We start from the raw sequence: 21,609 nt of genomic DNA, 5'->3' as shown, positions 1-21,609 counted from the left end.
GATAGATAAAAAGGCTGAATCTTGGTCAAGTTTCAGTCGTTATTCGCTTTCTCCGAACAAGAGTTTTACGTTTGTCCCGATCTATTTCACTGCTATTCACGTGCTGAGAATATTTATGATTACGTGGAAAATAAAGAAAATTCCGCTCGTGTTTTTCCCTTGTTATTGTAAAAAGCAAATCGACAGCAGTTTTCTATGGTCTATAAGAGTACAGACAATAGAAAACTGCTGCTGAGGCTATTTCAAACTGTCCCAGAATCTTTGAGATAGCACGAGTCTATTGCATTCATTAGCTATCAGTAACAAATAATTCACTAATTAGCATGAATTAATCAACTTTATTTAAGCATTACTGACCTGTCTCAGATCGAACGTCAGACCAGTAGACCTCATTGTTAGGATCAATAAAAGAACAGTTCGTTTGAAACAGGTAAGGCGTTGCTGTCACAAACAGCACCAGCACATTATGAGCATCCAGAAATTCGTTGTAGTATGGAAAATCAAGAATTCCATGAGGACTGGCAAAGAATTGCGCCTGGTCAAAAACGATGACAAACAAAACTTCTGGTTTACTCTGAACTTGCTCCAAGAGCTTCAACAACTGCTCTTGTGTTTCTTCAATGCCGCTGTGTTTGATGACATACTTTGCTGCCGTTTTGAACAATGCAGCCTTGTCGGCGGTTTCCAGATCCAGTTCAAACAGAAGTCCTGAATTGCACAGTCTTTGAGTAGTTTGGTTGAAAAGAGTCGTCAGAGGCGGCACGATGATGGTTGCAGACACAGCAGTGAAATTGTTCAGATCAAGAGAGTTGATGTTTTCTCCAATACTACAGACTTGGTTAAGAAGCTGCTTAGCCATGAGGTACTGACTAGCAAACAGGGCTTGACTTTGAGGTTGATAAGATGCTGCTGAAACTCGCGGCTCCAATCTCGCGGCTTCGTCTACCATCACCTTCGTCCTCGCAAAACCATTGAATGGAACAAATACCAGCTGCCCCTGACCCATGGCCTCCTCAAAGTTGTTGATCATTTGTTCCAGAGCATCGCTAGACAGCTTGAAAAGGTGTTCAAGCCGGCTAAGATTGTCTGCAATCCGTGCGCCAACCGGGTGACCTATCATGGCCTCTGAGAGATACTTCGCCTGAAGGATGCTGGTAACAAGAAGACAGAACTCCGGTGATTTCTTTGTCGACGTTGCTAGGATGAAAATAAAGTCAGGCACTGGAATCTTAGGAAACTTGGATTGGTTGTGACGGTGAATTTCCCAGACAAACTTCAACGCCCTGAAAATTGCATTGTCCAAGGACACTGGTGATGAAACAATCTTGACACGCCCTTTGGAGTTTGCCGCAGTTAGGCTAGCAAGTACTGGCAGCTGCACGTGCATCACCGCATTGCTCTGAGCAAGCACGTGCACTTGTTGCTGAACTGTAGCCGTCAACTCGAGTCTGGCGTCTTGCAACAACTGCTCAATGTCCTCCCGGCTGATTCGATCATCATCCACGAATTGTGTGAGATACTGAACAGTCAGCAAGACGGCCATCTGAGTAGTGAGGCACGGGACATTGCTGTAGAATGATCTAGCCTGCTTCTCGTGGCTCTCGGGTTTGCCTGCCGACATTGCGCTGTAAGCACCTGATATTAAGCTACCAAACTGGTTATGATCCGAGACAAGAGGAGGGTCAAAGCACCCTACCAGAAGGTCGCTGATAATGATGTCCTCGACACTGCAGGATATTTTAGGTATGGAGTGCTGGCATAGCAGGAGTACTGGTCGCACCCCACACGCTGCTGTGAGCCATGGCTCTGATGGGAGTTCTCCTGTGTCCGATCCTGGTGCAGAGGATCTTCCAGTGTCGCTAGAATGGCCATCATCTGAAAAGCAGTCAAAGAAATAGCAGGACGCTTTCCATTAGTCAGAACTGACAAGCCAGCTCAGACCAGTTGGTTCCAAACGTAATAATAACGACAATCTTTAAGGGCGGTGCCTACGTTTGCTACTGCGCATACGTTCTGTGCATCTGGAGATACTCGGGTTTCCTATGGGTGGTGCCTACTAATACAGGGATATTTTTGCGCGGTTTAAAACTAAGCGGAGAAAGCAGAACTTAGCAAGTGCTCTCGGTATCCAAAAATAACATTGGGGGCAACCATGCATTTTCAGAACTAAAATTTTGAACAAAACGCCATACATTTCTTTGTATTTTACTAGAATAATTGTTGCTTAATTATCTCTAAAAAATGCGTGGCTTCCCCCAATTTTCTTTTTGGATTTCAATAGCCCTTGCTGAGATCTGCTTTCTCTGCATAGTCATAAACCAAACAAAAATACTTCTTTATTAGTAGGCACCGCCCTTAATTAGGAAGCTTCTATCGCAAATACCGTGGTTTTCGAGAAGGTCCTAGATGTCTAAAAATCTACAAAGAATCTAAATATATATGATCTACAAGCAAATATTTAAAAGTACAATTAACATGAATTGCGATAAAATCAGTGTACTTTGAAATTATACATATAAATATTTTATTAATATGTAGAGTACTAAATAAATAGATGACTGTACCAAATTAATATTGCAATAAATAGGCAAATAATAGATAAACAAATAAAGAAATGAATAAATAAATAAATAAACAAATAAAATACTAATTAAAAAGAAGGATTTATTACATACTCTTTCTTCAGATTCTTTCAAAATGGCGCACAACATTTTCAGAATGTGCTCTTTTGAAGAATTTGTAGAGCCAGCCCTTCAAAATTGGCGAATTCAATTTACAAACAGGCCAGCTATTCGGCCAGTTCTGACAAACCTCAGTTACGATAATTATGCCGAAGGCGACTTCAGACGCCCAGTTACAGCAAGGAATCTTTTACACGCTCGATTTTAATTGCCGCTTTGTATACATCATCAACATCTGACCGACGATGAATAGAAAGGAAACTGTGTTGGTTACAACTGTTGATTGACGGTTGAGTTTGAGGCTGAGGTTTAAACTGAAATACATGTACAACGAATAAACAGAACTTACAACATGCACAAAATCTAAAATCGACGGAAACGAAGACAGAAATCGAGCGACTGAAACGGACAATCACTTACATTGTAAAGGCCTTGTAAAAGGACTAGAGATTCCTTAACTTTCTCTCGTCCTGAGAAAAGATTTTTAATGAACTGCGCGATGCGCACTCGTCGAAGATCAACAGTAACTGACAGAGAAAATGACAAAATGCAAAAAGGCGGCTTCCCTCGCGGCATTTCACAGGGAATGTTAATTAACTTGTGTTCGTATTCGGCACACGGAATGTTGATTAACAAGTTCAGTCCATTGTTCATTTGTGTTTAGATCTAACAATGTTTTCAGATCGCTTCTTGTTGTTTAAGCTCAGATTCGTCGGAGTTTTTCCATGTGGCCTTGAATTCTTTCAGGAAAATTTGCGTTTCGTCCGTTGCTTCGTGCTTCGTTTTGCGATAAAAACAGAAATCTTGCCCATGATCACAGGGGTTTTTTTTTGTTAGCCATAGTTATGGATGTCTCCGATCAACAGCTCATTACCCTACAGGTGTCAGTAAATTGTCTCAGTCAGAAAAATACTGCTGTTTCGACAAAGGTAGCCTGCGAACACAGACGTATTTCCGGCTGTCGCTACAGCCGGAATACGTCTGTGTTCGCAGGCTACGACAAAGGTTGTCCAAAACTGAAGCATAAAAGCGTCCGCAACAATGCCGAAAGGTAGTCTGGGAAATACTCAATAAATTTCAATAAAAGCTCGGAATCCATCATGCCTCGACCGTACAGCAAAGACTTGAGATGACAGGCAATATGGATTCTGAGCTTTTATTGAAATTTATTGGGTATTTTCCAGACCACCTTTCGGCATTGTCGCGTAAGTTTTTACTCTTTTTTTTGGACAACCTTTGTCGAAACAGCTGTATGCACAACAGGGTTTCAAGCAGCCGAGATGAGCGGGAAGAGGCCACATTTTTTCAAGTACCAAAGAATCCAATTCAATTTTTCTTTTGTATTTAAATTTTGTAATCTAAGAAGAGCTTAAAAGACAATAACCCTAATAAGTGCCTGAATGCAAAAACCTGGATAATCCTGGTAGTTGCAGTGAAGACCTGGTATGTGGGCCAGGATTAGTATGCATATTTGGTAAAGGCAACAACCACATAATGTGTCTGCCAGGTCTACAAGCCCTTACCACTTCCCAATGGTGATTCACTGCCTACAGATTCCCAGCGTCTCCTCTTTGCAGACAGCGCAGCATTGTAAGGTTGTTCTGCTTGGATTTGATTGGTCTGATGCAGAAATAACAGGCCATCTTCCCTTGGTGATTCTGTGGCACTTGGTGGCTGCATAGAGCCGGAATGAGACTGCATTGAAAGCAGATGGGGCGGGCCTAGCAAATAGCAAGAGACTACTTGTTGCAACTACTGTAATGTACTGTATGGCAATGTCACAAGGGTCCTGAAAGACTTCTCAACCCCCTCCCACCTGGGACCCCTATACAGTCAACTCCCTTTATTGTGGACACCCTTGGGACCGTGAGTTAGTGTCCTTAATAGTGAGAGTCTGTAATCAGGAATTTCTTTCAGTCAAGACGTCTGTAATTTATTTTGGCTGGGGATTTAGTTGCTGTGCGTATTATCCGGGTGTCCACAAAAGCAAGGTGTCCACAAGGCGAGAGTTGACTGTAATGGGTCCCTGATTATAACATGATCAGTATTGACTGTAATCAATATCAAAGACATTACGTTTGTCACTAAAATGGTCTTGGCCATGTTACAAGGGTTAAGAAGACTTCTCAACTCCTTCCTGCGTGGGATTCCTAGAGTGGATTCCTGATTATAACATGGTCAATATCAACTGTAGTCAATATCAAAGACATTCTGTCACTATAATGGTCTTGGAAAGTTATGTTCAGTTAAGAATAACATTCAGGGTTGCCATTGGTTAAAAAAATTGTTGGTTAACTTTTCACTGACCACAAACCAATTTTCACTGATCATCCAAAGACAAATCCTTTGGCAATAAAGCCAGTGATTAAGCTGCAGAAATCATTTCTTTCATACATATTTTTGGAGACAACATTACATGTACCTCTGCCAACAAGTAAACACTTTCACAAATCTTGTAGCTAGACAAAAATAAAATTCCCTGATCTTTCACTGACTTAGACAGGAGGTTCCAGTATAAAAGGGGCCTGGCCAGGCCATTCTCACCTTCAGTCGTCAATCAAGTATCAGACTGTAAACAACTGACAAACAACATGTGCCTTTTTCTTCGGCTCTTACCGATAAAATTGGCTTCGTTTTCAGAACTTGATATCTTATATTGTTGTGGTGATATAAAATTTTGAGGCATATTTTTCAGAGGACGTTTGAGTCAACAACTTGTCACAACTGAGCAGCATCTAAATTTGCACCTCATGGCCGCAAAGGTGTGAAATGAAGGAGGGGCTCGCCCTTTTATAGTGGAACTTCTTGTTTAAATGTAGAATTTAGAATTTCCCTTGACTTGATGTACAATTCCATGACTTTTCCGCTGACTGTTCCCTGACTGTGGCAATCCGGAACATTGTCCTTCCTCATATAATACAAGTATGATATGCTGATCCCCCTGACAAAATCTAAAATTTTTGTTGTCTAACATACAGTATTTGTGATCTAAGATGTATCTCTTTTTTTCTCAGGTCTCAAAAGCTGCAAATTAAATAAGCTCTTGCTTGGAAGTACAGTCAGACCTCTATTAAGCGGCCACCCTCCATTAAGCGGCCGCTTTCCAAAGTCCCGAATTATTATTTTGTCAGTAAAGTGCTGTATTTGATACCTCTATTCAACGGCCAACCTCTATTAAGCGGCCCGTTTTCAAAGTCCACATGGTGGCCACTTAATAGAGGTCCCACTGTACAACTTCTATAATTTATTACATGTACTGTATGTGCAAAATGAGAAGTTTCTCGACTTGTTTTAGTTTGTGGTTTCAAACTCATTTTTATCAAAGCCACAACTTCTTTCCTTACTTTTGGTACAAGAGAAACACGCAAGCAACATTTGGCATATTATACGGTACATGCTTGGAAAAGGTTTATTTAAGTCAGGTAGGAAAAGGGTGGAGGCCCAAGGCTTTAGGGGTTTTATTACAGTAGAAGCCAGGACCTAGGTACTGTCTGGCACCTATTTACTCTTAATATGGTATCTGACTTTGCGAGAGAGATTTAAAACCAGTCTCAAAAAGACAAATTAATGAGTGGCGCCCATTTATTCACCATTAACTTAAGAACCCTCCTACCACAGAAACATTAATAAAAACCCTGCAAAGGTTTGAAGTGTCATACAAGGAACATGCACCTGATATAAGTGCAGTTTGCAATTAAAACCCTTAATCTAAAACCTCTTGAAGAGCCATCACCTCTCAAAGATGCATGATTTAGTTAACCCTTTAAGCCCAAATAGTGAGAAGCATGCAATTTCTCTTCACAATATCACAACCTGATCAAGCATTCAGCTTATACATGTAAAAAAAGGAAATGATCACGAAAGACAAAGGGTCTTGATGTGTTAACAAATTCTCCTACCTAGCTCCATAAGAAAAATAAGGAAAACAGTTAGGAGAATACGTATATTGATATTTGGGCCTAAAGGGTTAATAGACCTAATCTCATGTTAGTACCTGGTGTTGCACTCGTCCTTGACATGTCCTTGTCTACAACTGCATCGGCAGACGAATAGGGGGGCAGAACATACGGCCCTGACACTGGAAACGTTCTTTTTCTCCCCTCAACTGCCACAAGAAATAAGAAAAGTAAATTAATTTTGTTATACGAATGTACCGTTACATGTAGAGCATCTGTAGAGAGTGGTGGGGGGGAGAGAGCCTTGAAACCACCCTAAGAGTCAAAGAAAAGGCTGTAGGCACTAGGAGGGTGTAGGAACCAGCTCACTGTAAAATCAGCTTTACCTCTGTGCAAGAACCTGCGAAACTCAAAGATGATGAAAAACATAGGAAAAAGTTGAAACAAAAGAGTTCAGGAAGCAATATTTAACTTACAAAACAAAGAAAACCAAATTCGCTCGTGTGGCCATGCATGGTTGTTAAAGCTAAAAATTACATTACTCGACTCAAGGTTTAAATCTGTCAGGAAAAGGATCCATACCTTTCCATGGTATGGAAGGCCCTTTGCGTACTCTTCCACCAGGTTCCCTGACAATGTAGTACTTCAAATGTTTCTGTTTCTTGGGCTGGGTGGCAAGCTTCAGGTTAATATGACTTGAAAACTCAGTGAAGTATCTGAACCCCTTGGCTCCACAGCCAATGCAGTTTCCACTGAACCCCAGCATGGTAACATTGTTCTTCTCATCAGGCAGAAATCTTCTGTCTACTTCAGCGACCAGCACCATACCCGGCAGCATTGGTGATTTTGCACCCACGAGTATGAAACCTTCAGAAGCTTGCATTGATTTACCACTGAGGTGTGCAAGTCGAAGTTCTCCACCTGCCTGGCACAGCCCTGGGAAAAAAGGCATTTACAGGTGCTCATTGGATATCTAAACTTTAAGTTCGATGATTCCTACATGCCTTCAGGACACCCACTCTTCTATTAAAAATTATACCTTAACTTACTGCACCCTTCAATAACATGCAAACTCTGAACTTCAAAACCCAGCAAATGATGCATTTTTTACCGCCGTCAATCATGATTACGGCAACACCCGATCGACCGCAAATATACAGAAGCCAACAAAGTGGATTGAAATCCGCCAATCAGAGCATATGAACATGAACTTTTGACCCTGTTGAGCCAAATATCCTTGATTTCTGAGAGGTCCACAGTGATTGATGGCAGTGAAAAACGCAATGGTTGGTTGAATCTTGAACTTCAGAGTCCGCATGCTATTGAATGGCACAGTGATGGATTCATTCTGACATGCAGCTAGAATTCTTTACAACAGCCACATAAGTTCCGTCCCAAGGGTGCAGGCCAGTGTACATAATGTACATGTAATTCATTGTCAAGTGTTATAGCGAGAACAGTTGAACAGGAAATAAAGGCTGCAGGTCGTAGCTGGGAATCACTGTCCGAGTTTAGTCCAAAACCTAGAGGTGCCTTGTTGATGTATGCATAGCTGGGAGGAGCTAATCTGACATCAGCCTAAGTAAATGAGTCAACAAGACTGTACATCTAGATAGCAGGCCTGCAAATAAGCCATCTCTTCTCCCATAATAAATGTTATAATTAAATAAAAAAATTGATTTAAATTATTACACACTGTACAACCAACCACCTTAGTTTTGAGCCATCCTTTCCAATAAGTTCAATTAATATATAAATCTGTATATTTTATCTAATTACTGTTAGTAATAGCAACCACTTGCTGTGTGAGTGCACTCAACATGTTATGGAAGTTGAGCAACAACCATTAATAATTACAACAATTGATACTGATATTTTGGTTACAATGTTTTCATTTTCATGGATGGCATAATCAGTCTGGTGTGGTAAAACCAAAAGTGTACCACTTAGAGTGTTTTGGTTTTACAGTATAGCTAGGGTGAAAGGCATAAAATTTAACGTTGGGTGTAACTGCTAATGCCAGACCTTCAGCCCAGTCACATTCAGTATTTTACGTCTGACGAAAATATTTACACCCACCATTAAGTTTTATGCAACTAGTCACTGGTGTTTCATTAAGGGAAGGGTACCAGGCAAATTGACTTTCTGTGGACACATCTTTGCCCAGCTATTTATACAAGTAGCTAACTTGCCGGGGTGCACTAATCTCTTGCCTGGCTATTCAAAGTCTTGGTGAAACTCCCACCAACTGGTACAGTACATAATCACTACACTTTACTATATCTCTCAGTTATTATGTGTGGTGTGATTGGTCAATTTTGTGGGCCGTTTTTCACTGTACAGCCCGCTAAATTTAAAAGTTCCTTTTGCCTGCCTAATTAACCTCAGAGATATAATAAAATGATATCTTACTAGCCTTGTTTTGTTGGTCTGCACTGTAAGTTACAGATCCTCATTTTTCCCGTTGATTCATGGCCCGTGGGCTTGGCGCTTGGGCCATCAATCAACGGGAAAAACCTTGGTCCATTTATAGTACAGACCTCAAACTCGGCTAGTAAGAGGTATGTAGTCTGGCTATAATCACAACAGACATAAATAGCACAATTAAACTAAAGAGAGCGAATTAGTTCATATAAAAATTATGCTTTGACATGACATAAAAATCAATACCAACTACTGTATGCTTCTGATTGTAGTAACGTTACCTGGTGTTGTACAAATTGGTCCGCTTTGTACAGGCCTGCTATGTAATCCTGAGGGTCTTGCAGGTTCACTCACAGCATGCGGTCCAACAAAAGAAGCATTTCTTGTTCCACCGTACCCTTCATCTTCATCACTGCTGGACCTTGCATCACTTGGCATGTCTCCTCGCGCAGTTTGATTGACAGGCAGTGGAGGAGTGTGCGATAGCTGCATCAGTCTTGGCGAATCTGAGAAGAAAATGAATGACAATCAGGCTTAAATTTGCATACCTTTCATTTGTCTATGTCACATACCACAAAAAGTGGAGGGGGGGGGGGGCTTATTAGAGGAAAAGAAAAATTAAACATTACGCTGGTTTAAAACTGTTCAAACAGAAAACAAATTTAAAGGTATATTAAAGAGCATGGGCTTGGGCCATTAATATCAAGGACCTTTTTGTACAAAAAGATGTGTAAAAATGGATTGTAAAATTATGGTAATTTGTGGGGCCAGGGAAAAGCTGTAGCGTAGTTGAGGGATGTGTCCTAGATGACTGTTATGGCTTGGGGGGTTACATTTGTAATTTTATTTATATGGTGCATATTTGGCATGTGTCAGTGTGTAAATTACACATGTTATCTTGAGTGAAATCAGATGTCCACCAGCTAGCACACTGGTGAACCTTGAAAGAACACAGCTTCAAAAGGCAATGGCAAGGAAATGCTCTCATCCCCTACCCCGGGCTGCCTTGTCCATGCACATAATCTCACACTGTTCACAGTACAATTATCAATTAGTTCTATAACATTTTAATAAATTAGTTCTATTTTCTATCTTCTTTTCTATTTTCAGTTATGAATATAATCTTATAAAATTGTTTTAATTATACATCTAAAATAATTTAGTCAAACTCATTATAGCATATTCTTTTCACCTGTATTAAAAGTCAAAACTAAAAGACTGGGGGCTAACTAGAAAACTTTCCAGTTAACTTAGCCCTCAGGCTCTAATAATACATTATTGCAATTAATTAAAATTAAATTTATTTCTTATATTTAAACAATACTATTCGCAAAATTGTCATTAGCTTCAGAGAGAAAATAAAACTTCTTCTTCTTCTTCTGACACTAACACTGGGAGAGTTTGTTTAAATGCCAAGACATTTCATCTTTCATGATCATTTCCTTTATTCTCCTAACCTGTTTGTTTGATCAGATAGTGATACTGTAAGGAGAATTTAGATGTTGGTTACTTGAATGAGGATTGGGCAGTTCCAGAAAAAAACCATACCCACTCCAAGGAAGGTCATCAGAAATTCCTATGGGGGGGAGGGGGGGGGGGTCTTAAAAGGCACAATTTTAGAAGTATGAAGCTAAAGAGGAATTTCCCAGGGGGAGGGGGTTGCAAAACAAAAAACCTTCCATGGGGGGAGTATGAATATTTTCTGGAACTGCACATTAAAGGGTTAAAATTGCAGTTTCTGAAGTGTGGAGAGACCAGGATTGAATATTAACACTCCTCTTGGATGAAGCACTAGCTAGTCCATTGCAAGGTAATGGCCCTTGTGGTCTTGTAGGCTTTACTTTTACCCTATTACATGGTTAATACCATTCAAAGCTGAGTGAGTTCCTGTCAAACATTTTCACTGGATTTTTTGATGAGTTGATGAGGAATGATCAAACTATTTTAACATAAAAAAAATTATAAATAAAACTTAAAACCTACTGACTCTCAATTATAGAAACCCTTAATGTTTATATATATTTATGAACAGTAGTATCCTTTCTTGGTTTGCAGTGCATAAACAATATATATAATTATAATAGTACAAGTTTTAGCTAAAATAAAAGTTTTAAAAAAAATTTGAGTAGAAGTAACGTTTTGAATGTAATAAAAATCATTTCCATTTCAAGGTTAGTTGATGGCTCCATTTGCTGTTGGAATTAAACAGTATGAATTTTCACACATACATGTAAACACATTAAAACTTTTACTAAAGCACTATACTGTCCTCTGAGTAATCATTTTACCTGCAGTTCAAGTCAAATGGAACAAAAAGATCTTTGAGCTAAAAATTTGTGCATGTTTGAAAAAATATACTATGTAAGACTTAACACAATATTAAATAATTAATATGAATTGTTGCGAAGGACCATAATATCAAATGCAATTTTGAGTTTGAAGAACACAAAAGCTATAAAGGATCCAAATAGCAGATCTGCCAAAATCCTTTCAGATATAAAAGGGCAAGGATTGTTAATCCATTAAAAAGAGTGAAATATTGTAGCTTGCATTTGAGTGGCGAAAATATTAGTTCAATAATATTGGCCAAGCAGACAGAGGGTTACATGCAATCTAGAACGTTCTTGGAATACAACAATTTGACCATCATATATTTCAACATGTATCAGAAGATTGTATACAAAAGTACGTCGCAGTTTGAGACATAAGCTCTGGGGTCACGAAAACAAAATCTTTTGGCTATTGATGGACCAACTCTAAGACAAAACTTCTTGAGCATAATTGAAGGGAGTTTAAAAAAAACTCCAAACAGGACTTGGCAATGTCTCTTTAGAGCAGAACAGAAAAACTCTACGTGTGATGACAGGATTTGACACAACCAAACTTGAGCAATTATGGTTTGCATTAAACAGAGTTTGAACGTACAATACATACCAATTTTCCCATTCTGATCACCCATGTACTGGCACAATCTTTAGAATATACACATGTATAGGAAATCTGCCAGTGTTAATTAACTATACACGACTCTCAGAGCACACAAGTTTCTGGAGAGGGTAAAGTAAGCCATGATCCTGTAATCTATAACTGCCCATAACAGGAAAATATCGCCAGCTGAAGGACAATGAACCTTACAGTCTCGGCCACAGGATTCATAAATGAAGATATTATTAGATGAGCCACACCAAAAAGGTGTGTATCAAAGTGTTACAACACACTGAACCTATATCAAAAGCAGATCAATTAACACTCCTTCCTGAGAAAGCCAATATTCTTTTAATGACGACAACAGCAGAGGAAACGGAAGAAAAGATAGGACAGTGAAAGAAGTTCAATCATAAATCAGCTTCTGTCTGTTTCCTTTATAATTACTTGTAATGGCTGCCTTGACAGCCACTTTCTGCACGCACACTTACTCCAGATGTATAGACTAAGAGCGTAGTCATTAAAGCGAATGCCTGGTGAGTGGTAAGACTAATATGTAGGGACACCTGCCTATTAATACAGACCCTTCTAGTGGGTCTCTAGTGCAGGGCTGTTGCCTAACATTAACCCAATTTCACTCCGAGTACCCAAAGGACTGGCAATATGGACTCTTAATTTCTAGTTAGCCTGGGAAAACATTATGAGTGCCAAAGTGTCTCAGCTCTGGATTTGTAAATATTTTCTTGGGCATCAGCCTATGCTACCATATAAATGAAGTTTGGCTGTATTGAGTCACATGCGTTTGGGGGGCATATATCCACTGTCATTTCATAAAAATGCTGTGGCAGCTAACATCCAGCCATGTTGGAAGTGTGTAATATTGTTTAACCCGTGTGATCGCTCTTGCAATTCTTGTGTCATGAATGCAAGGAAAACTAACTGATGGAATAAACTAACCGAACAGTTTCATAAAAATATTATTTTTAGTTGCTCTGTACTAGTAAACATGTGCAGTGACCCATTAACATTCTCGAGTGTTTTAAAAGCTGGCAGCATCTGTTTGATTGTTTCAAGGACAGGGCGGGACCGATGAAAGATGATAGCGACAGCAATGCTAATCCAATATAACAGGGTAATAACACATTCCGAGCTTTATTAATTGATTCCACTTGCTCACTAGTAAATGTGGGGTGCATTTTTGAAATGAGGAATATTTTTAATGACTTTTTTTCTATTTTATATTTATTTAATATTTAGTTTGAAAACATTGCATTAACACATGCATGCAAACATTATTTAATTACCAGCCAAATCTTGACATGAAACAGGTCTCGCGCGACTCTGTATTTGTACAGTGTACTTGCTCGGTTCTTGTTGAGAACTGGTAAATGACTATATTTTAATTACCATCTGTTTGTAGATATCTTAATTAGTTTATAGGTGTGCTGAATTACATTCTAAAACCTTTAGTTAATAATGCCTTTAACCAAGTATTCCTAAAAACAAGCCATTACGCTCAGTACCTGACATTCAAAAAATAATATTAACAAGGACCCTGAACAACACACCAAAAAAACAGATACTATATATGGTATTTCAGTACAAGCCAATAACTATTAATCCTATTATTTATAACGTTACCTGAATGAAAAAAATAAGCACCACACGATAATTAAGCAATGTAGCCGTTCAAACATGTACATTGTATGCAATCCATATATACTCTGTTAAGGTCCGATGAGCACATGTATAACAATAGTGCTGGATAGACTTTGGAAGCTGATTGAAGTCAACTTGTGGTTGAATAATGTTAATTATACAATGAACAAATTAATGATTTGGTAGAAGATAAAGGAATTGAGTGACAGAAAGTTCAAGTGTTTCCATCAAGCTAGTGGATGAATTTAATGTAAAAATATATTAAGCACGGCTCCTTCAAAATATCTGCAAAATAATGTACTTTCATAACATTTTCTAAAACAATTTAAGTTCTCAGAAGTACTGTTATGTCATTTTATAACACATCACCTACAGTACCGCTCAAAAGTACGTTACCACCCTCTCGCGAGATGCGATTCTAGTCTCGAGAGACAAGATACTCGTCTCGCGAGAGGGTGAAAAAACTGTAAGTACATTTACTAAGGCTTGACTTTTTCGCAAGAGTTCTGCAAGAATATCGAGTTGAGTGTCAGTGTAAGCGAACGACGGCTGCGAAGAAGACTACCGAACTTGATAAATCTCTCATTGTGCATTTATTCGGAAGTGACACGTTGGGTTATTGGAGCCATTAAATGGCTAATAAATCTGCAGAACCTTAATAAAGCGTCTTCGTGTAAATGTAAATAAAACGAAAATGTAATTAACATGATAAGTTGGATCTTTTATATTTTTTTTATGAAGCCATTGCTTTACACTTTCTGTAAATACCTGCTACATGTATAAGGATAACAAACATCAATTGAAAATCTTTTTTTCAGTAATTTTAATAGCTGCAACACCCTCTTCAATGGCGCAATTTACCATCACTCATTTGCTACACCGTAAAAGCTGCCATTGATTAGTGGTTGTACATTGTAACTGCCAAGGTGGTTCTAACGTTTGAGCCCGTACATGAAATTACTTACATGAGTGGGACTGTTCAAGTGAAAGCTACCGAGCAGTACTTTCCTGTGATGCTGTTCACTATGCTGTACAAGTTGGCTGTTTTGTTTTCAAGAGTTTACTAGATGATATCCCTTTTTTAATATTATTAATTATTTTAACAAAAGAATAATGACAAAGGGAAAGCTAACGGGCAGTACTTTCCTGTGGCACTGTTTGTTTTTCAACATTCCACAAACTGGCAGTTGGGACCTTTCCCAGTTTAGCATAATTTTAAGTTTCCACTGACAGTAAGCCCCGGAAAATATGAATACAATTTTCAAGATTGTTCTCACATACAACCATGAAGTAGCGACACTTTGAAGGTTATTTATAACAACTGTAAAATAATATAGTTTGTAACAAGAAGGTACATGTATGAGATCCTACAGTAAACTGACAGGTTTTGAAAAATTTTGTACACTATAAAGAAAAGGCCTTTCCCTGTTCAGAAAGACTGGTTTCTTTGATTATTTATTACTAAGAAAATACAGTACCTTATGAATTTATTATCTTTATACTGTAGCTGAAATTTGTGTATAAAATTTTGCATTATCGCCTCATGCATGACACATGTTATAACTACTGACTGAAGAAGCCCTCTAAGTAATGGTTGGTAAAAGGCTGCTACACGTATATCGGAAAGTAATGACAGTTGCTATTTGCTGGAGTAATATTATTATAGTGTTAAAACAACAGGGGTGGGGAGACGGGTAGAAACTCTAGAAGGAAGGAATCCTTGCTTCATTCAAAAACTGTGTTCAAATGCTGATAGCGTTGGTTACCTGTGATCAAATAGAAAGTTTGTAATGGATCTTAAGAAGAGAGAATGATACTTACCACTGTGTCCATCACTGGTGGCTGTTCTGGCTGCCGTCACTCCAGGAACATGCACAATTACAGTGTCAGGAGGGATGTCCATTGCCGCAGAAGAAGCAACCACGGATGGATTGTCGTTAAAGTGGCGTGGCAATGCAGCTTCATCATAATAAGCACCCTGTGATGCCGACAGTCTGGTGTTAACTCGCCTGGGTGGCCAAAGGGAACGATGTTTGTTGCGATATCGATGGTCTGACATGGTCGTTATTTGCACCCATTCCTACATGTAAACATCTGCGTAAAAGAATAAAGAATTTACTAGCCTGGATTAAAGAATTTATCAAAGAAAACTTGTTTAGCCAACCAGTTTGTTATTCCAAGGCCAAGAACTGAGCTTGGCTGTTCATCATTGCAAATTACTGGTATAGATTACCTGTCATTTGGAACTTTCTAAACAGAATCGCTGATGTGCCATACAGTTCACAAGGTTTTAAGGAGGGTGCCTACTAATAAAGAAGTATTTTTGAGTAGTTTATAACTATGTGGGGAAAGCAGATCTTAGCAAGGGCTATTGGAATCCAAAAAGAAATTTGGGCTAACCATGCATTTTTTAGAGCAATGTATGGTGCTTTTTTTCCAAATTCATCAAATTTTCTTTCTGGATACCAAGGGCACTGCTAAGTTCAGCTTTCTCGGCACAGTTATAAACTGCACAAAAATATCCGTGTATTAGTAGGCACCAACCATGGGAAACCTGAGTATCTGGAGATGCGCAGAACATACTGGATACACAGTAACAAAAGTAGGCACCATCCTTAAATGAGGTCTTGCAATATACTTTAGTGAAGCTACTCTAATAGCCAATAAATTCCCATTCAACATTCCCAGTTACAATTTCATCCACACATTTCTTCTCACAACACCACTGGTTAATCACATGTACAGGTCAATGAATTAAGGAAATAATCACCAAAGATTCAATGTCTTGATTAATGTGGAAAGAAATTCTCTCAATTAGTACAATATGAAATACATGAAAAGCATAGAAGGGAATATGCATGTTATTTAGGACATGGAAGTTATTTCCTTATGTTTACAAGAGAGAGGTTCATTGTCTTACATGAATAAAAAAAGAAAAAAAAAAGAGCTGCTCAGAGAGGTTTGAATGGAACACAAAGGTCCTTTCCAGAGAAATGAGATGATGTCTTGCGAAAATTCCTGTGGAGAAAGAATAGGATGGGCAGGAGGACAAGCTGGAATATGGCCAAAGCGGCAACACAAAACAGGGTGGGTTGGATAGAGAATGAGACAGCCTTAGGCACATTCTAGTGCTGAGAGCAATGATGATGATGATGATGGATGCTAACAAAGTATAAAACTATGAAGCAATATGTATTTAAAGCCCTGGTAGGAGAGTAACAATGATGATGATGGATGTTAGCAAAGTATGAAATGGAAACAAAAACAGGGCAGGAGAGCAATGATAAGAAATGTAAACATAATTTGTTTACCGACAGAGCACCAAAGAGCGCACTTCTAAGAAACTTGATTCAAAGGTGTCTGTGCATTCCAGGTTGAATTGGAATTTGGAAGTGTTGTTTTTTGTGGAAAGGGGAAAAATGGAGTACCTGGAGAAAAACCCTCGAAGAATAGGATGGGAACCAACAACAAACTCAGTTGACCCGCATATGGAGTCGACGTTGGGAGTCAAACCCGGGCCACATTGGTGGGAGGCAAGTACTCTCAACACTGCACCGTCCCTTCTCCCCTGATGATTTTGATGCTACTAAAGTATGAAATTGAAATAATACGTAAGGGTAGTGGGGGGGGGGGGGGGGGTGGGGGCTGCCAGGTTTAGCCAGAAGGATGTCCAAGAAAACGTTCTGTGAAAATTCACATATTCTTTTAAATTTTTATAGGATTGATGCAACTTGTATGCTCATTTTTTCAATTTCTAACTTAACGCGTCCAGGGGGATATGACAACTTGTGACACCCACCCTGAGTACACTGGCAGAGCAGTCATCATCTTGACATTCCCTTATGGGTCAGTACTGCATAAGTGACAACAGGGAATGTAACCAATGACAACAGAGAAGGCAACAACAACCCCGCAAAATGACAGGTTTAATGTGCACATGTGTTTTAAATTAATTGGTACATTTTTTTTCTTGCTCAGTCCTCTGAAAAACAACAACGAGAAATGTCCAAATTCAAGGCTTTGTGGAGAACATGAGTATACGATAGTGAATTTTTCATCCTGTTGCTCTACTGAAATACCATGCCTTGGTTCCTGGGTAGCTTGCCACTTTTTTTACAAGTTGAATGAGTTGAAAAAATTTCAAAGCAGCACAAATAAGATGAAGTTATATTTTCAAGTATTTCTGTCAACATAGTTGTTGCTTAAATTCCCTAACATCAGAATATTGACAATCTTGAACTCAGTTATTACAAACAATGGCCAGGGCCCTTTGATATTAGAAAGGGGGGTGGGAAAAGCAAGTGTGGTAAATGATGTTTCCTGGTTTGCACAATGAATACCCTGGTTTAAATAAGTTTCACAAGATCTCTTACTAACGCAGACTGGCTTGCTCTGTGTCATCAAGCAAGTATTGCAAAAATAACATAGCATGACTAACCACTTTCAGGGATACACCCAGTGTATAAGCATTATATACACTCGATTACAAAAACGTTGACACCTAAAACGCAAAAACCGTGAACGATGAGACCTAATGGATTTATGGGTATAAGTGTACTAAATTTATTTGCATAATATTCTTTTCTCGTGCGATGGTTGATAGCCAAAATTAGTTGCACATGGTGAATGATGGAAACTGTCCAATTTTTCCTTCAAGTGTCAAGTTGGTCAACAATTTTTAAACACTACCCACAAATCCGTTGGGTCTCATCGTTCATGGTTTATGCTTTTTAGGTGTCAACGTTTTTGCAATCGAGTGTATGTACAAGTTATTCCCCCTTTTTGGGTAAATAATGTGTTTAAATTCAGCTGGTTTGGTACAATGAATAGGGAACTGGTTTCAACTTTTTCTTTTAAAATGGGTATGTATTGTTTTCATTCTAAAAGAAAGATTAGAATAGGGTGATGAATTTTTTTTGCCAGAAAAAGGAGTCTAAAATATATTCTTAGGAAAATTTTTACCATCTGTCTGAGATACTGTTAAGGTTTTGAGAACAAACTTTAAATTTCAGGGGCTCCCCCCTCCCAGGCCATTCACAAATTCGAGAAGTATATTAATCAATTACATGTACCGCCCAATACAAATGAAATATCAAATTTCTCCCTCTCATAAAATGTTAATGTTGTGCTATGTAACTTGGCTCTGCGTTCAGTATGCGTTTATGCATGTCATGTTTGTACCTAAGCTCTGTAGTTATAACAAAATGTTTCAAGTTTAGTTCAAATTCATCAATAATTCCTCTCCATAAGAGATCCATACTAAACGCGCATATGCGTTGTTTTGTTTCAAACAATAATATTGCTAAATGAAGTCCGGCGATATTAAACGTTACTTTGCTAGATGTGTCGAGAAACTCAACTCAGGTAAGCTAAATTGTACACTGTACAACACACCACTACCTCAATTTTCCTCCATCCTTTGCGATCAGTTTTACTGGGTGATAATGTATAAAAGATAAACGGCAAGTTTTATGACGGAAAGAAATCTTGGCCCATGCAGGTAGACTTCTCGCTACAACACGAACCGCAAACCTCGCGCCAAAATATCATACAAAGTCAAAATAAGTCGACAATTATTCAGAAAGGCCATTTTTGTTTCGAAAATCTGATTACCTGATAGAAAATAACTCGTTCTTCGACCACAACGTTCAAAGCTCCATTGCGTGCGGTCTAACGAGCTGACAGCCAGCTGGCAGCCCGACAGACGGACCAAGAGCGCGCGGCCATCATTTGTAAACACCTTTTTCCGGTAAATTCGCCAACTAGAAGCACGTTTCAGCGCAATCAAACGCAAAAAATGCTCCACAAACTCACCTCGATCCGTCAGCACGTATCTTCGCCACTGAGAAAATTCAAAGTGCTATCTTTGGCAGGAAAAAACAGAGCGACATATCAGTCACGTCTGGTCCTCAGAAAATTTATCATTCACGGACTATAGTCACGTGACGCGTGTCCGGAAAAACAAGTTTTGGGAGATGGTCATGTGACCTGGTTAGTCAGTCCAAGTTCCAAGTTTCCAAGTAAACTGAAAGGACAAAGAGAGCGAATCACCCACAGTAACTTGGCACATGGTAAAACTGCATGACTCACGCCGGATCAGCAAGTACGTGGAGCGCATGTCTGGTCCAGCCTACAGTCCATGAGGTGAGGGGAGACGAGAATCTGTGTTTGAGTCTTGTCAAGTCATATTTTCTTTCAGTTTCATAAAAACAGAGTACAGACGTTCGGATAATTGCAAATACCACAGTCAGCCGATATATACCGAAACTTAGACTTCCTCAAAGACAAGACCGGAATTATGTTTCATTGCAGTCGGAAGCTTGAAAATAAGACTGTGAATGATTGATACAATATTGAACCTCATAACGTAAACAGAAACAGAACTTTTGAAATGAGTCGTCTGTCCGATCCTCTGAACAACAAACCAAAATAATCGTTACGACTCTATAGCATTGTTTTTGAAAAGAACTCCAGAAGTCAGAGCAGAGGTGAACGATAAATATGATGCGTTTCTTTGTTTATCATCAGCTACAATTTCTACGCTGCAATTTCTAGCCGCAAAAAAACGTACCAGCTGCACAAAAATAAACATTTCAAATCCCTTCCAATTGAAAGCCAAGGTTTTTTATTAGTAGCCGCGATACAGTACGAGCACCTACTAGTCTCTTAGTTCTCTCGGGCGAAACCGGTTACCGAGCGCAAAAATCGCTTCCAGCGAGTCCCGACAAAATAACGAATGTCCGACGAATCCGCCCGGGAAAGAGGTGAATTTTGACTTGACTGTGACAGCTATGGCCAACGTTTAAAATCTCTCAGGTGACTAGGCTTCTGAAATAAGTCTGCCCCGTTGAAATTAAAGCTACTGAGCAGAACTTTCCAACACGGAACAAATTGGTCCTGTTTGTTACAACCATGCACTATCAAAATGCAAGGCCATGCACACATGTCATACGCGTGTAGTGACGGCATGACAACTGTTTCGTCTTTGTTTGACCTCCCCTGTATAGGCTATATAGGCACTGCTATATAGGTATGTGCGGCGCCAACGGGTATGGTATTTGAGTCGTTTTCGCCAGAAACTGAGGGTATAGATTTCAACTATTTTTTGGTATGAAAGTCTGAAAAGGGGAATGGATTCTACACAAACGGGTATGGATTCTAAAATCCAGGTCATAGTCAAGTCTGAAAAAGGACACCTGAAAATAACCCATTTTTGTCCGCCGTAGGGTCAGGGATTGTGGAGAACTGAGCCTTACACCCCCATCCCCACCAAAAATTCCGAGGAGTACCCTCCCCGGGGGTTTAACCTGCCACCATGGCACAGAGCACTCCATTGGGAATTTAGCAGTGTTCTGCATGGTCAAATCCCCGACCCAAAGTTCTTCCCTGTCGCACATGAGGGACTTGCGCAGTGAAGCCAAACGCTCTGGAGTCAATACAACCTCGTTCCCGGGCCTTTCCTCTTGTTAATTGGGAAAAGCCCTGGGAAGGAGGTTGAGGTCGAGATTGATCTCCAGCAGGGTCATGGACTCCTGTCTCCAGGCAAGGACAATTTATTTTTGTCAGGGGACAGCTAAAAACGTTGAGAAATTGCACACAACGAACCATAGAGAAAGACGTAAGGTGGGGAAAGGTTACTGTTTGCAAAAAATGGTTAACGAAAGAAGACGAACTAACTCAGCTTTAACAGAGCTTTACAAGTTTGGCAGCATCAAGAATAAGCATGTTGCTGTGATAGCCAAATTATATTGTCAAAATCTTTCTAGGGAACGTGAAGACTGACGTTTCTGAGTACAACATTATCTTTCTTAACACATGATTGACATGTTCAGTAACTGCGCACGGGTTATAGGACCCAAGGCAATTACGGGAACCTCGTTGAACTAAGGACGTTTGCGCTGATTACAGAGATTGAGCACCACGTTTACGACAAACGCGCAGAGATGACCACGTGATCATGTTCATCCAACATTTACCACTCGCTGTTTTCAGTTGTCAGAAAATTGAGCAGTTTGCGTTAATAT

The 21,609-nt window shown here is 39.4% G+C and overlaps 1 protein-coding gene across 3 annotated transcripts in view; it reads right to left on the bottom strand.

Annotated features, from left to right (window-relative positions):
• The window catches only part of LOC146466925 (GREB1-like protein), a 34,830-nt gene extending 15,252 nt beyond the window's left edge, over positions 1-19,578 (bottom strand). The window contains exons 1-7 of one of the 3 annotated variants that reach the window (XM_085126411.1): positions 19,400-19,578; positions 15,407-15,679; positions 9,283-9,507; positions 7,160-7,513; positions 6,676-6,786; positions 4,205-4,402; positions 358-1,875 (exon numbers count right to left, since the gene is read on the bottom strand). In XM_085126411.1, coding sequence (XP_084982537.1) covers positions 358-1,875; positions 4,205-4,402; positions 6,676-6,786; positions 7,160-7,513; positions 9,283-9,507; positions 15,407-15,644 — 2,644 coding nt within the window. In that variant the 5' untranslated portion in view covers positions 15,645-15,679; positions 19,400-19,578. Of the gene's footprint in view, positions 1-357; positions 1,876-4,204; positions 4,403-6,675; positions 6,787-7,159; positions 7,514-9,282; positions 9,508-11,935; positions 12,140-15,406; positions 15,680-19,399 lie in introns of those variants that run through there. The other 2 variants (XM_085126412.1, XM_085126413.1) reach the window with 2 other exon arrangements.
• Positions 19,579-21,609: the final 2,031 nt, after the last annotated feature.

The sequence above is a fragment of the Pavona decussata genome, unplaced genomic scaffold (genome assembly GCF_977016875.1).
Source record: "Pavona decussata unplaced genomic scaffold, jaPavDecu1.1 SCAFFOLD_140, whole genome shotgun sequence".
Lineage (NCBI taxonomy): Eukaryota > Metazoa > Cnidaria > Anthozoa > Scleractinia > Agariciidae > Pavona > Pavona decussata.
Note: the sequence above shows the minus strand (reverse complement) of the source record. Positions and strands in the feature narration are given on the sequence as shown.